The sequence below is a fragment of the Melopsittacus undulatus genome, chromosome 1, assembly GCF_012275295.1.
Source record: "Melopsittacus undulatus isolate bMelUnd1 chromosome 1, bMelUnd1.mat.Z, whole genome shotgun sequence".
Taxonomy (NCBI): domain Eukaryota; kingdom Metazoa; phylum Chordata; class Aves; order Psittaciformes; family Psittaculidae; genus Melopsittacus; species Melopsittacus undulatus.
In genome coordinates, this window is record NC_047527.1 from 108,503,639 (window position 1) to 108,520,105 (window position 16,467).

At 40.5% G+C, this 16,467-nt stretch overlaps 1 protein-coding gene across 1 annotated transcript in view; it reads right to left on the reverse strand.

Moving 5' to 3' along the window:
• Positions 1-16,467, reverse strand: part of ADARB2 (adenosine deaminase RNA specific B2 (inactive)) — a 195,510-nt gene that overhangs the window by 43,768 nt on the left and 135,275 nt on the right. Inside the window, exon 4 of the mRNA XM_031052490.2 lies at positions 13,428-13,542. Within this exon, the coding sequence (XP_030908350.2) occupies positions 13,428-13,542 (115 nt within the window). The remainder of the gene's footprint in view (positions 1-13,427; positions 13,543-16,467) is intronic.

Sequence of the window (16,467 nt, forward strand, 5' to 3'; positions counted from 1 at the left end):
GACTAGTAGTGGATGACATGGTATAGCACTGTTGCCATGCTTAATGTATATAATAGCAAATTATACCAAAGCTGTCTCATGCCTAGACAAATATGATAGCTATATCAGTAGTCTGAAAGGTTTAGTGGTACTGTGGCATTGCAGCATTGTGACATTTGTAGGAGAGGTATAAATATTGTGAAAAATTCAGTTAATTGTACCTGAACGACTAGTTGTGACAGCCACATACAGAAGGTGTCATCGGTACTGGTGACAAAGTACACATCACTGCATGCTTGTGCTGGAAGCTTAATCTCTATTTTTTACTATACATGTGGCACTAAAAAAGTGTTTGGGAGTATTGATTAAACAAAAGAATTTAGAAAACCCAAGAAGTGAAGATGGGAGCACATGGGAGAATCATAAATCATAGGATAGTTAGGGTTGGAAAGGACCTCAAGATCATCTAGTTACAATCCCCCTGACATGGGCAGGGACAACTCACACTAAACCATATCACCCAAGGCTTCATCCAACCTGGTCTTGAACACTGCCAGGGATGGAGCATTCACAGCTTCCTTAGGTAACCCCTTCCAGTGCCTCACCACCCTAACAGTAAAGAACTTCCTCCTTATATCCAATCTAAACTGCCCCTGTTTAAGTTTCAATCCGTTACCCCTTGTCCTGTCACTACAGTCCCCAATGAAGAGTCCCTCACCAGCATCCTTATAGCCTCCCTTCAGATACTGGAAGGCTGCTATGAGGTCTCCACGCAGCCTTCTCTTCTCCAGGCTGAACAGCCCCAACTTTCTCAGCCTGTCTTCATATGGGAGGTGCTCCAGTGCCCTGATCATCCTCGTGGCCCTCCTCTGGACTTGTTCTAACAGCTCCATGTCTTTTTATGTTGAGGACACCAGAACTGCACACAATACTCCAGGTGAGGTCTCACAAGAGCAGAGTAGAGGGGCAGGATCACCTCCTTTGCCCAGCTGGTCACGCTCCTCTTGATGCAGCCCAGGATATGGTTGGCTTTCTGGGCTGTGAGTGCACACTGAAGCTGACTCATGTTCATTTTTTCATTGACCAATACCCCAAGTCCTTCTCCACAGGACTACCATGAATTTCCTTTTTGCCCAACCTGTAGCTGTGCCTGGGGTTGCTCCGACCCACGGGTAGGACCTTGCACTTGTCATGGTTAAACCTGACAAGTGTGTCAAGGTCCCTCTGGATGGCATTCCTTCCCTCTAGCTTATCAACAGAACCACACAGCTTGGTGTCATTGGCAAACTTGCTGAGGGTGCACTCAATCCCACTGTCCATGTCACTGACAAAGATGTTGAACAAGACCAGTCCCAACACAGATCCCTGAGGGACACCACTTGTTACTGTTTTCCAAATGCAGTGGATAAGTGCACAAAGAACTTGTGTTTATTCCAGTTTTATTACCAAAGAAAAAGTTGAGCTGGACAAATCGCTCCTTCCCCACAGAGAAAGGTGTTTATTCTCTGTACACTGCTTTGGTGTCACTTTACTTTGGGGTCACTGCTTTAATGAGAAAAGTAATACATATCTTAGGTCTGACACATGTCCATCCAGTTAACAGTGTTTTTCACATGGGCTAACACCAAATGTTTTATGAGGCACTGCCTGCAGCAGAGGTGCTTGACTCCCACTCAAAAAGTAGTGTATATTTTCCTGAACAGTGTATAGTATTTTTCTTGCTTGGAAGGTCCATGATAAAGATCAGCTAGTTTTTGTTCTATTTTGTTTATTTGCTAGTTTAGACAGAATCTTATTTTCCTCAGTGCAGGAGAGGTACCCCAGGAGGCAAGTCCCTTGTTGGGAAATCTGTGAGCCTCTCTGCCTGCACCTGAGGACCTTTGCCAGTATTCCCTCTCAGGGAAGTGAGATGGACAGCTTCTTCTTACATTAGCATACATCAAATGTGTCTCTCCATCTCCTCATTCACTTCACAGTCAAAGCACCAGGCTCTGCAAATACAGAGCAAACCATTTGGGGAAGCCATCCTACTCTCCTGCTCTCCAGGAGCTATACCTCCCTAGCCCCTCCCTCTGTAAATAAGTTTAGCTCTTTCTCTCCTCTAGTATGAGTGTAAGATGATGCATGCACTCCGGATATTCAGTGACGACTGGATTTGTTCACAAATAAAACACAAAGGCACCCAACACCTATTGATGCAGCAATAATATGAACCCCTCTGACATTGTTTGCTACCAGAACACCCCCCATCCCACCCTCCCACCCCCCACTGCCCACCCCCTCCCCCCCAGTAATAGCAAGCATTCTTGGGGTGCTCATTTTTGGGTGAATTAATTCCATATATTGGCTTTCAGTGATATGGGGCCCCAGTAGTTAGTCACATGTGGACACAGCCTGGGGTATCTGCAAGTCCTGGCAAGGTGAGTGTGTTTGTAGAACATCACTTACATGTTGCTTGGGGATGGAGACGATGGTTTCCAAGAATTTGCAGAATCAGTCTGAGTGTTAACATTAAAAATCTCCATGTTTTCCTTTTGCAATGACAGGAGATAATCCATGTTCCTCCTCTCTCAGAAATACCCAAGAGTTATGTCTCACTAGTACTGCACTCAGAAACACAGGTGTACATGACTTATGCATTAGCTCTGAAATATTTACACCTCACTGGGGAGCCAAATGGGGAAAGTGATCTGTGACCAATGTAGCACCATTCAATGCTGTATATGAGGGCACCCAGCATGATGGGAAATACTTCCAACAATCTGACAGCTGCCCAAAGTGTTTGGGAGCACATATGCTAGCAGAGTGCCCTCTTGCATGACTTGTTTTGTACATACATAGAGTTGGAGCTTTATCCCCTGTGAAATGCTTGATATTATCTCCAGAGAACAGGAGGCATTTGTCTCTGAGAATAAGACATGTGATGCTTAGGTGATGAAGGCGAATTTTAACATTGACTGATCACATCGGCATTTTAGGCAGCATTTTAAACTTTTGAGCCTAGAGACTTGCTTCACTGATTTGGAATTAATAGGCATTTCTGTACATTTGTCTATTTTGCATAAACACTAGTCATTACTAACTCTTGTAATGAATTTTTACTTTCTATTTTATTCTGCCTGCCGAATACTTCAAATTTCTCAAGTAATTTCTATTTGCAAATGTCAAGCTACCTCTTAAACATTGATTAATTCAACCTCAGACATGGGGCAGATCTAGACAGAGCACATCATCAAGCTGTGCCTAGGAAAGCTATAGTGTTGGCTGTAGCAAAATCCTAAACTAGCACTAACATGGCACCACAGGCCATGTGCCACATTCCCTGCTTATGGGTGTACAGCAGGCATCTATAGATCCAGGATCTATGATCTTAGACAAAGATTGCCCTTAGCAAGACCCATGTTATTACTGAGAAGAGCCTATCTCAGAAGAAAGACCCAGGGATCTAATTGTGTTCAGGTCATTTGACAAACAAGAACAAATGGGCTACATTATTATGACCTCAACTCCTGACCCACTGATTGTTAGAGTTCATGAGGCATTTCCTTCCCTCACTGCCTTCTGTGAAGTAATGTTTGAGGAGACATTAGGTTAAAAGTAACCAGTGAATGATTTATAACAGGCACCTGCATTAGGTTTCTATTATTTGCCTAAAGACTCCTAATAGTTTTCAATTTGAAAAGGAAATGAAGCAGAGGAAAGGAAATTGGGGAGCTGTGTCAGCATACTGGCTGGGTCCTGGCTAGTGCTGTGTTGATGAGGACAACCAGGAGAATGGGAAAGAAATTTGCCATGTTTTATTTTCACAAATCCTGTCAATTAATTAGCTGCATTATAGAACAAAAATATACCCATAAATGACACGCCATCTTTGATCACAGATTCTGTCTAATGACCTGGTACTCTACTGAAAGCCTGAGCCCTGCTCTGGGGTCCTGTAGGCAGGGTCTCCTATCACAGCCAGGCAGGGGGAACCTCAACCCTGCTAACATTCATTTTTTGTGTGTCAGTGGTAGCCCAGACGTCATAGCTGAGCTGTTGAAAAGAAAATGGCTTTTATTATAAGCCATTTTCAGTTTGCTGACACCAGCAGTGGGATTCATTTCAGCTATTCTGGGTAACTAGAGTTGTCTGTAGCTGAACTAATTGCCGCAGACTCTATTTAGGCAAAAGGAGAGGAACTTTCCTGGGAGGTGATTCATCTGGCCTATTTTAGATATTTACTTTTGGCTAAACTGTATTACTCCTCAGTATTGTCAGCTTCTCATAATGAATTCTGAAGACTGCCAGCAGACATGTGACTTTCTACACTGTGGACAGATGCTTGTAGTCAGATTTCTCTTACTACAAATAACAAAATACCTTGTGCAAACCAAAACTCCCCAGATGGTAAGATGGCAAGCAGAGCAAATCTAATGTTAATTTTTTTAAACTTCTTGAGACAACTTTTTAATTATTTTCCCCACAACAATTAAGGATAATTGTTTGTATCAGTGTTAATATATTCCTTGATGGTCATATTGCCTTGAGCTGGGCTATTACACACATAAAGCAAACAATGCCTTCTTCCCTACGTGACCTCCTAAACCACCAGTCCTGCAGCCACAGAGCTTGCAACAGGAATGATTCAGAAAGATGCTGACAGAAGAGACAGTAAGCAAGAAAAAAAATATGAAAGTTTGCTCAGCAGATAAGTTGGATATAGAGAACTGGCTGACATCTAACGGACTACAGTTACGAGTTGTGCTTTTAAGTCAGTCATGGCCATAAATGCAAACTGTCTACACACATCTGCTTTGAGACACAGCTCTCCTAATAAAACCAGGGAATTTGGGCTAGGCTAATCAATATTTCTGCTGACTTTAATAGAGTTACTCTCACTTCTAGTGTGCTATGGTCATTAAGATCTTCTATAGTACAGCCTTTGTAGCCCTGCATATTTATGTGTCAGAAAAGGAAAATCAAAATCACTAGGTAATTGCAAGAGGTGTTGACTGTTATGTGCGATCAGAAAACTGAATCACACTGGCTGTATATCAGAGAACTTCTGTGAAATTCAGTGAGCTTAATTCACATTGAACAGAATGGAGTTTGCAACTACTAATGCCAGCATACAACTGGGATCACACCTTGGCTTCTCAGCAGCTGGCGCAACACATAGAGAAACACCAATCAGTATGCAAGCGTCTATTGCGCTGCATGTTTTAGACCCTGCCAGTGGCAGTGAAATCTATCTTCCTTTTCCAACATGACACTGTGAAGACAACTCACTGTTGGAATATATTCATTTTAAATTAGAAAAAATAATCAGAAAAATCAGGTTTGATTAATTAAAAAAAATTCCCGCCTCTTTTATTGAGTTGGAGACAACTGCCACAGAATCCTATGCGGTAAAAAGGAAAGTCAGAAATAATGATAGTGTAACATCAGCCCTTGTGAATAATTCATGGGGTACAATTTCATGTTATTTTAAATGGTGCTGCTTCTCTCCCTGATAAGCAATAATTTTATGCTCTTTCTTTACCTTTTTTTAACAAATCAGTGAAAAGGATTGTCTATTGTTATCTGCAAAAAAGTGTATTTGGGATAATTTTCAAGGCAGCTTAATAGAGCTCTGATCACAGAGCAGTTTTTTTTTTTCTTTTTAATACCCTCTACTTGTAGCTGAATAAGTTCAGGTTTCCATTTCAGGTTTGTTTAGGGACAGAAAATTTCTTGATGCAACATAGCACCAGCAAGTCCTGCATTATTTTCTGTTATCTTCTTCCCTGGCAGCTATACCACATCCTTAGCACAGGTTTAATTTTGAAATAAGAGACATTCCAGACATGAAAGGGCAGTGATGCTGGAAAAGCTGCTGGCAGGAACATGCTGTGGGCACAGTCCTGCACCCTACTGAACCAGAGCAGGTCCCCAAGCCTGTGGTGGGACTACACTGCTAGGTTGATGGCTCACTTGCCACCCCAAGAGTGGGAAATGTCCCAGGCAAAAAACTGCTGCAAAAGAAGCAAAGAGGTCCTGTCCCCACCTGGGACAACTGAGTGTCCTGGAATGCAGCCCTGAGGTTGATGGGGGCTGCTAATGTGAAGAAGTGCTGACCAAAAAACAGGGAAGGAAGAAGCGTGTTAAGGGCTCATGAAATGTAATAGCAGAAGCCTGAACAAAAGGCAAATACATAGCTAGCAAATATTAGGAATAAAACTAGCAGTGAGGTTAAAGATATCTGGGTGTATAAATGGAACACAGACTTTGCAGTGCTGGAGTTAGGAACAGATTTCTTTTCCCGACATCAAACTGTGGGTTATGTGAAAGCAAATACATTGTATTTCTATGGAAAGAGAGGATGTAGAGGGAGCCTCCGAGAGCGTCCTATTTTCTTCCGTTGGGTAATCCTGCCTCTGACTTCCCTGCCTAAGGAAGGCTGTTCTCTGCAATGCTCTTCATCTTTGTCAGTGAATGAGCAGAAACAGAGGTGCAGTGCTCTCTACCCTGATCTCTGATCTCTCTGTGCTAGAAGCAAGAACCAGGGTATTGTCTGAGAGCAACTGTGGCTCTCCTTTCACAGTCAGGCACAGTAAACTTCCACCAGTACCACGGGGTGTTTCTTTGTGAACAAATTTCAAATGCAGTTCCTCTGGAAGAAAGATTCCTTTCTGACACAAGCTAGTTTTGAACTGCTTGATCACATCATCAGATGCCTGAAAAAAGGACTCTCGCACTAAACCATTCTGCAAGATGTTCCTACACAGGTTTTTCCAGTAAGTCTTATTCACAAGGAGGATTTTCCAGCCCAGAAAAGAATGGAGAAGTTGCCAAAGTGGAGGTGAATCAGAAGGCAGGGGCTTCAAAGGAGGGTGTCCCATCAGGAAAGAGTACAAAAATTAAATGTATAAACCCTTGATAAGTAACACCTATGAACATGGTGCAAGTGCTTCCAAGTATCTGAAAGGTGCAAACCCCAGAAGAGAGGTGGGTACCAAATTAAGAGCAGTACAACTGAGGACCTGGGTTTATATCACAGAAAATAAAAGTCAGGCTGAATAACTGGTTAGAATTATTAAAAATGAAATCCATTAGACTAGAATGGTCTCCCACGGTACTGTTGAAAACCCCATTACTAATTGATTCATTTAAATCTAGATCAGGAAAAGCACTTGGGAACACACCACAGGGAACAATCTTGTGCTTGCAGGGAAACGGACTGGATGGCTTAGTGGTCTTTCCCAGTTCTAATTTCTATGGTACATTTGTCTTGTCCCCTTAGCAGATGGAAAAAAATGAAATCCCATCAGTTTTGCTTCTGAGGTGTGTGGAAGGAGACAGTGCTGTTCCTGCAACCATCACTGCCTTTTGCTTTCCTTTCCTCAATGTGGGTTTTCTGAAGGGGAAGGATAGGCAGCAACCCCGTGCAAACCCCATAGCAAATCCATGAGGGTTTTCATTTTTACCTAAATTGATACTGCAGAATCAATGTTTTCTGAGGGTTCTTTTCTTTCATGTGAGTTTGAACACTGTTTTTCTCATCAGGAACAGAGTTGTGCAGGGACTTAGAGATAATTCTTAATTTCAAAGCAGGACTAAACAGCACTTTTCCTGCCAGGTCCTGAATGCAGATATCTGTGTTTCTCTAATAAATGCTGTGCCACTGATATCTGAGCATTAACTAAATTGACAGTCTTATATGCTAGTGGATCCTTAATTGCAGTGAGGAAGGATGAAATCCTGAATGTGGATTTTGGCAGATAAGTCCAGGAGGAACTTGTTCTTAATTTTCTTTTTATCTTAAGTGTAGTTGCATTTAAAAATATCTTCCTATGAGTTTTACTAGGTCAGTAAAGTAAAAGAAATGGATGATGCCCATGGCAGAGGGGTTGGAATTTGATGATCTTAAGGTCCTTTCCAACCCTAACTATTCTATGATTCTATGTCACCAAGCCTTTATTTCCTTGAGAAACTTCTGGGTTTAGGATGAGATAGACTTTTTGTATTGAGATTGGGATGATTTCCAGTTTGGCTTATCACAGAGCAGAATGGAAGTGTGAACTTGCTCCTTGCTTCACACAGAAGTGCCTATTCTCATTTCCATGTTTTATGTTAATTATTATACCAATCCTTGTTGCCAATGCAATTATATGTGACACAGAGCCAGGGCCTTGCTTGCATCCAGGTTTTGAGAGATGTCAGTTACTATTTCAATCAGAAATGTTCTTTAAACAAGAACAAAAAGCTAAGTCCAGAGACAGTAAATGGTCTGTGATAAAAGGCTCATTGCCTGAGAAGAGCCAGCTACTCTGAAATGGAAATCAAAACAACCAGTGGGCACAGCAAGCAAGAAGATGGAACTTCCTGGAGCTGCCCAGAAGGCACCCACAAGATGTGCAGGAGACACCTACAGCTTGTGCAGCAGGTGGAAAACGGGGCTCAATTCCCTTCCCAAATTGTCCATGGGAGTGCCTAAAACTGCTGATAGGAGAGGGATGTCTTCCTCTCTTCTTGCTGAACCTGTGCTACCAAACAGCTAAGAGGACTGATTCAGGCTAGGCAGTAACAGCAAGGAGGGGATGTGTGCTGTGCTGGAATTTGAAAAACTAATCTTGCTGGGCAGTAGAAATCCTAGTCTTTCCATTACAGGGCCACATTACAAAATCCAGGAACAGAGTTGCAGCTGTGGAAAAGGGATGTTCTCATGGAATTCAAAATTATTTAGACAGAATCTGAAGATTATTGGTTTAAGGTTTATAACCAGAGGAAAACAGATGTCTGAGATGTACTTGAATACAACCTGGGATGGAGTGATTGATACTCTACATAGGGCCTGAATTTTCTACAGTATTTTACTACTTTACAACTTTCTTATTTAAACTAAGGATCAGAAATCAATTGGTCATCAGTATTCCTGATTGCATGTCAGGTTTTATGAGTCTTAATACGACTATAAAGATCCATAGAGACGTGTTGTCAACTTTGCTTTTTTCTGTTATTCCACTTAGCAATGATTAAGATCTGTTCCATGAGATACAGATGATAATTTTCCATCTTCTATCACAGCATGAAATTGCTATTCAGGGCTCTTTTGTCCAGTTCATCTTTATTTCATACAAGATAACTGAGAAGACCGCCTAGTTTGCTTTTAACATCAAAATGATTGTCAGCCTAAAAGAAAAAAAAAAGATGGGAGATAAAATTGAAATGAGAAATCAACTCATAACCTTTTTCTATGAATGCCAAGTTCCTGTGAAAAGGACTGAACTTTCTTAATGCTTCATTTTTAACAGAAAGCATGACAAAAAGTTCCTATCAGTATTTAAACTGCTAAGATTTGTCAAACACAAATGGGAAAATAGTGTTTAAATAGCAGTCTCATTTTGTCTGTAATGATTATGGGAGGAATTTTTTGCAAAGAGGACCTCAGCAATAAGAGATCATCTCTGCACAGAGTGACAGGAATTCTTTACTGGGTCCAGTGATTTTGTGTAGAGCACGAGTGTATGCCCATATCAGTTCAGAGCTGGCAAAGGCAAACTCTGTCTGTGATGTAAATAAACAGTGCAAATGCCACCAGCCTTTGGATAGCAGCTCTTGGTGTGCAGCTCAGACCTCTACCTCCCACCCCACACTGCTCTGCCATTAAGCTTCTTATCTCCCAGCTCTAGGGGAAAGGCAGCACTGTCAATGCTTTATTCTCATTGACTTGTCCACCAATAAAGCCATCTGTCCTGCTTGGTGACCCGTGGAAGGCAAGAATACTCGTGGGTTGAGATAATTAAAGTTCATGGTTGCTTGGCAAGACAAATGCTGTAAACCTAAGTGTGTTCCCCTTCTCTTTCTTTCTCCTAACTTTTACTGCTGACCACAATGTTCTATAACATGGAATATCCTCTTCAGCGGCTGGAGAAAGCTGCCCTGGCTATGCCCCCTCCCAGCCTCTTGCACACCCTCTGCTGGGGATGGGGATGGGAGAGAGGGAGAAAGTCTTGACACTTTGCAAGCATTGTTCAGCAATAGCCAAAATATTGGTGTTATTAATCATGTTTTGGCCACAAAAGCAAACCACTCTGAGGAAGGTTAACTCCATGCATCACATGCTTCTGTTTGTGTCTGGCAACAATGTTAAGTGAACTAATGTTCTTAATTCACTACATGTGAACCCATCACATATCCACTGAAGTTAGGAGAACTACTGTGGATAATCAGTATAAAACTTGGGTCCTCATAGTAATAGTATGCTACAGTAACAAATATTCTGTGTGAAGATATTCTGTGGGAATATGGCTTGCTGTAAGTGAAAGATGTGAATGCAATCTCTTACTCAAACAATTTTTCCTAGAGTCAGTCAAACAATTTTTGCTACAACAATCTTCTCTGGCTGTGTTTCAACAAAATTAGAATGCGTTAGAGGACTGGCAGATTTCAAATATATTATAACCGGAGAACTGCTAAATAATTTACTTCAACTATTCCATCTTTTGAAACATTTAGTTCAAGATCTGTTATGTTAGGCTTTTCAATTATTATATTCAATTACTATATTACATCAGATATCATCACATCAGCTGGTATCTAGTATAATTTGCTTTTAGGGCAGATTATTTCAAGGTTATCTTGATGTCTATTAATTGAATGTTTTGAAAACTTACTTTCACAAAAATGCAGAGATTTTAACTTATCGCAATTCAGAGCAAAGCATATCTAAATACATTGGACTGCCTGTTTTTCTGACTAGCAATTTATTACTGCAGAACATTCACAGTCAGTCAATAACATAATTTTCTACATTTTTTTCTTTCTCATACTTCGGAATTTGCCCTGGGTGCTACAGCATAGTCAATTACACTGCCCAAATGTAACTCTTCTTGGTTTCCCTGGGAAATTGAAATGGCTGAAAAATAATGTCAGAGTTCAGGAAAAGAAAACCAATCTAGCACACTCCTGTTTCCTCTGGAGAGATTTTGTATTATCTTAACAGCACTTATCGCAGAATCACATTGTGCTTTTTATCAGCTTTGTCTGGAAACTGTACAAGCACAGATAAATCTGTTTGCAGTCAGGATGACATTAAATTGAAATGAAGGTAAAAACAAATTAATTTTTGTCTGTTCTGGAGTGTATGGTACCAAATGCAACAGTTTCCAGATATTCTTTTGTTGCTGACACTGGTAAATTGTTTGCAGACATCTAAGGGATTTTCTGACAAATTCTATGTTAAAAATAGAGGAAATTGGTACTTATTTGAGTGCTTCATATGGAAAACCTGTTTGTGTCATCTTTGAACAGTGTGCCAAGATCCTTGCTACCCCTGGGAACAATGGTGGGAAAGAGACCGCAAATCTACAACTTTAGTACAGAAAATAATGACATAAATGGTAAATGATTAGTCTTGCAATGTCTGGCAGACATTCTTGTGCTGGAAAGAACTCAAATCTTCTTGGAGCATATACCAAGATAAGGATGTGTCTAGTTTTGCATCTTCTGTGAATCACTTCATGTCTGTGAGTTTCTTTTCGAGGCTCCACAAAACCAGTAAGATTTTGACACACTGGATAACTGACACATTGAAGGAATTCATAAAAGGGAATTCAGAATTAAAAAAGAAACATTGAGAGAAATGTTTTGTGAACATAAGTAAAATTACACTTTGTCATAATGCTGACTAAGATGAAATATGAAATACAAATGTGTAAAATACCACTAAGGGCATGTGATTCATAAAAAACCATGGCAGGAGGGCACTTTCACCCCTTCCCCAAAGAAGAGACACAGTCAGTCCCAGCTGCCCAGCAAAGGCTAGCAGGGCTCTGGACGTGACCGTTCATACCCCTAGCACTGAGTAGCCACAATTTTGGAAGTCACCTTTGAGTGACACCTTTTTAAGGCAAGTCTAGGCCTGGGCTAAAGAATGCAGGAGCAGTACCCTGGCAAGGTAGAATGGGATGAAATTCTTACAGGCAAAATACACAGTGTAAGAAAACTGAACGGGACACTGAGCTGAGTACAACCTCCTCTCAAAAAGTGGTTAGAGCAACAGTTCTTGCTTTGTGTAACTTAACTTCTCATAAAAGGTGTGTTTAAACATTATTCCTTGTGGTCCTGCTTGGAAAGAGCTCCTCTAAATAAATTACAGCACTTTGTTTATATCTGATGAGTGCCACAGTCAAGAAATCTGATTATGACAAGCCAGTTGCTATGCTAGATCTACTTAGTATCTTTCACATTCCAAAGTCAATCACACTCTCCCTTTTATTTTTCTTGGTACTGAATATGTATCCTGTGGTCTATTGGATTTATAAACCATGTTTTGTGTTTTTACAACACTGTGTCTGTGCAGCACTTAAAAAATGGCAGACTCATCTGTTACTACAGATCCTAAAGTAATAGAAAAAATAACTAACCAAAGCAGATTAAGCAAAATCATAACAAATTTAGCCAAGAAGCAGTTCAGTTTCAACCAGCAGTCTAAAATATTTTAGGTGAACTTCTCAACATTTAATTTCAGGAGAGGATTGCTTACTCTTTTCATATCAGAAAGGTGGAGAGTAAGTTACTCTGCCCAGAACTCTCAGCTGTATTTAGGTTCTGCAGTTGGAAGAGATCAATCAGATAATCCTGTCTCCATGCTGCTGCCTTACAGTATTCACGACTGTCCCTGTTGAATCTAGCTAATGTAACTGTTGAAGAAGTAAGACAAACCTGGGTGAATTATACATGCCTTTTCCCTCTGAGCTTATTGTCTTTCTAAACTCCATCTATTGCACCATCCGTCTGAGTGAGAATGAAGTTTATGGCAGCATCTCCACTGCTGACATGTTCATAAATACTGGGGTGCCCCAACTGAGGTATGATCACATAGAAAGAAAGACTGTCTGTGCAACAGGATTCATCAACGGGTTAAAGATTTCTGTATAGTAGTGTCTGTCAGTTATATCTTAACAGGGGAGAAGACAAACTATGGCCCTGCTGATAAGCATTTCCCATGCTTTGAACTGAGCAGAATTAAAACTATGTATGCTTTGGACTTGTTTCTTTTAATTGGAAAGGAAATGGGCTGAGATTTGCTTTTGTTGTCAGTCTGAAACAAGGTTTATGATTGTCTTGAACAACGAGAATTTGGTGTTTCCAGATCTAAAAGAGCAACTAATATATAATACTACTTTTAACTGATAACTAAAACCTCACCATTTATTAAGAAATGCAAAATTAGACAAGTTTGCATTTTGTCCTGTCAGTGAAGCAATGTAGGGACATATTTATGAAGAAATCTTTACCTCTGTTCCCTATACCTTATGTGTGAACTTATTTGAGGTATAAATAATTCATGCTTCTTTTCTCTGCATTACTATTTATTTTTCAGTGTGGGAGTAAAGGTATCCTTCAGTACTGTGGACCAGGTAAATAATGTATTACTTAGTCATGAAAAATGCCAGAGGAAAATAAATGAGAGGATCTCTTACCTTTGGTCATCACAATGCCTGCAAGAGTTTTGTGGCGTGCATGCATGGAAGTGAAATTGTCTGTCAGCTCCTGGAACTTCTGTGCAACCATTTGGTATACGGAGTCCGCAAAATCCTGAAAGACACAGTCAGAAAGAATTCTTTCACTTCTTTGATTGAGGAGCCTGGGAGCTTCTGCAGATTAGTCACCCGCTGTCAACTGCCGAGAGGCACCTTTTAGAGTTAGACACCACCTACCCGAGCATAGATAAAAGGAGTATCTCTCTGCTGACTACCCACATCACCCTCAGAAATGGCCAAATTAACTGAATTAAAGCTAGAGAGCCATATAGACTAGGATTAGGGGTGAAACGAGAAGATTTCATGGCTGAATTTGTTTCAGCTTCCTAGATATTGGTCCAGGATCAGTTCACAAGAATTTTTTTGGCCCTTATAGCATTGTATTGGAGTGAGCTGAAGAGGTGAATGTGTGTGTCCCACCAAACCACTTATTTCTCTAAGCCCAGTAAAAATTTCCATGAGCCCACCAAAGCCTGAGAACTGAGCTGGGACCTGATTTATAGGTAGGGACCACCTGTTTCTGCATTCAATGTAAGTTTTTAATGACTCTCATCTACTGAGGTGAAACAGTCGGCCCAGGAATCTTGGCTATATTTAATGCCACCTCAACAACCACTGGGAGGAAGGCAAGGGGAATCTCTGCTTGCACATATTACCAAAGATGCTGTCTGCACAAGTTCACTGATGCTGAGGGACTGGTCTGCCAGGTCTCCTCCTGAGCACAGCATATTTGAAAGTTCAAATTTCCCCATGGAGTGGGTACTAGAGACTGTGTGGTCTGAACCCACAGGTATGAGTGGGTCCAGTCACCCAGAAGAGCCTTGGGAAGCAGGCTACTGAAGCAAAGCAGGGTAAAAGGTCTAAAAAGTGAATTTTGCAGACTGTGTATGGACGAATGTGAACCTAAACCAGCTCTGCTGCTCCTAAGAACACCACTACTTGGACTGCTTCCCTGCTGCAATGTTTAGTATCTTTTTGTTAGCTTAATCTCTGCAGTTTGTTTGGAACACAGCCTTTCAAGCATACATTGGAGATAAGTCAGAGGAATGCTCTTTGTTAGCATGAGTTGTTCTTAAAGTGCTTTGCAAGTCTGAACATAATAAAGAAAGACCCAAAGGATTTTATTATTATTTTTTTTTCAAGCTGTACAATTTCTTGTGGGGAACTACTCTGTACCTACAAATCTTTCCAGGAGCAGTTCCTAGGGGCTGGAGCTTACTTTGGGGTGCTGATGGGAGACCTCCTGGCATCCTGTAGTTTGATTAGCCCCAAGTGATTGTGCCTTTGTTAGGAAAAGTAGTGTGATAGTGTAACCAAGCAACAACTCTACTTTTTCTTCTGATGCTGGCCGAAGCAACCTGGGGGGAGGTCCTGGTAAAACAGGTCTCCTCGAATTCACTTGGTTTCTTTAAGTGGGTTCATGGCTGAGCCTGAATGTTTAGCCACCATCATCCTGAAAGATCTACAGACATGCAGAAGTGAAAATGTATTTAAAAAGATCATATCCATACTTCTTCTCCCAGAACTGTTAATGGTGATGAAAACATGTTGGTGAAAACACAGAATTTTAAATTGGGAGAATACACAGCTATTTTTTCAGAGGAAAGCAGACCCTAATTCACAAATATTATCAGTAATACTGCTGCCACTGAGAGCCTCTGCAGGCTGTACACCATATGTTTCTACAGTTTGTTCCAGAAAGTCAGCTTAATTTTTAACATTGTTATAGCAAATATAAAAATCTAATTAGATAAAACATAACAACAGTTATGAAACCCCTTCTTCATAAAATCTGGAATAATTTTTCCATGTGTAATCCTTATGATTGTCATTTGTTCATATACATACAGGATAGGATTTCTTTGACACAATATTTTTCCTTTGTTTTGCTAAATGTGGCTTTTCAAGGTATTGCTCTTGGAATAAACCATTTGCTCAAAATGACAGTTTAATATAACATGGAACAAAGTATGCTGGCTTGCTGCAAAAGAAGGAAAGAGGCATATAAACCATTTACGGGAGATGAATGCAAAATCCTGCACCAGGATTAGGTGAAAACTAAGAAAAATTAAGAACAGTTTGACAGATCCTAAATGGAATTTCACTTTGACTGCATTTATACCTCTTCTAATCGAATTGTCCATAACCACCATGTGAGCAAGGTATTGCTCATACAGTGTTTCTGAAGGATGAATTTTGGGTCAATTCTCATTTGTCAAGCATCAAGGTACACTTGTGATATAAATGCAATTATAATTGCGTTACAGATGAATGAGTGAAGGCACTAAAAGAGTGAGGGACTGGTCCAGGGGAATAGGATGGAGCTGAGCACAGCCAGGTGTTCTGATTTCCTGGTGCTCTGGTTAAGTGCTCAGTGCTGGAAAACTGCCTGTCTTTCATAATATGAAAGTTTGTTTCCAAACTTGTTTTCCCTACTTAAGAGTGGCTTCATCCATAACGGAAAACTAAAGTGTATTTGCAGGACTGATATAACTGGGCCCCATATGGTGGACTAAAAATCTGATCAGCTTTATTTAGTCTAGAAAGAAAAATAAAAGAGTCTCTCAATAAAACTATCTGCACCATCATTTAAAAAAAAGAATCCAATCGTAAATTTCATCTCCTGTGGTACTGCAGTCCAATCCATGCCTGCGTTTCTAGCGTACCCTCCAAATCTGCATCCCAGGGCATTTTGCGCTCATTAAGAGTTAATTAGCTTAGAGGCACATACAATTCCTAAAAGAATAGTTTTAAAAATGCTAAATAGAACAAATAACTTTAACTTTGGATTTAGAAATCCCCACAGTCAGAGCTTTCTTTACTTCATTTGGCAGTAGGTTCCAGAGCCAGAGAGTAAAGAGACTCACTAAAGGCAAAATAATGACATGACTTCAGATGGTTTTAGGGACAATAAGGAATTCAACATTTTCTGATCTCAAGGAGTGATCTGGGACATGAAAGAACAGCAAATCCATTAAAT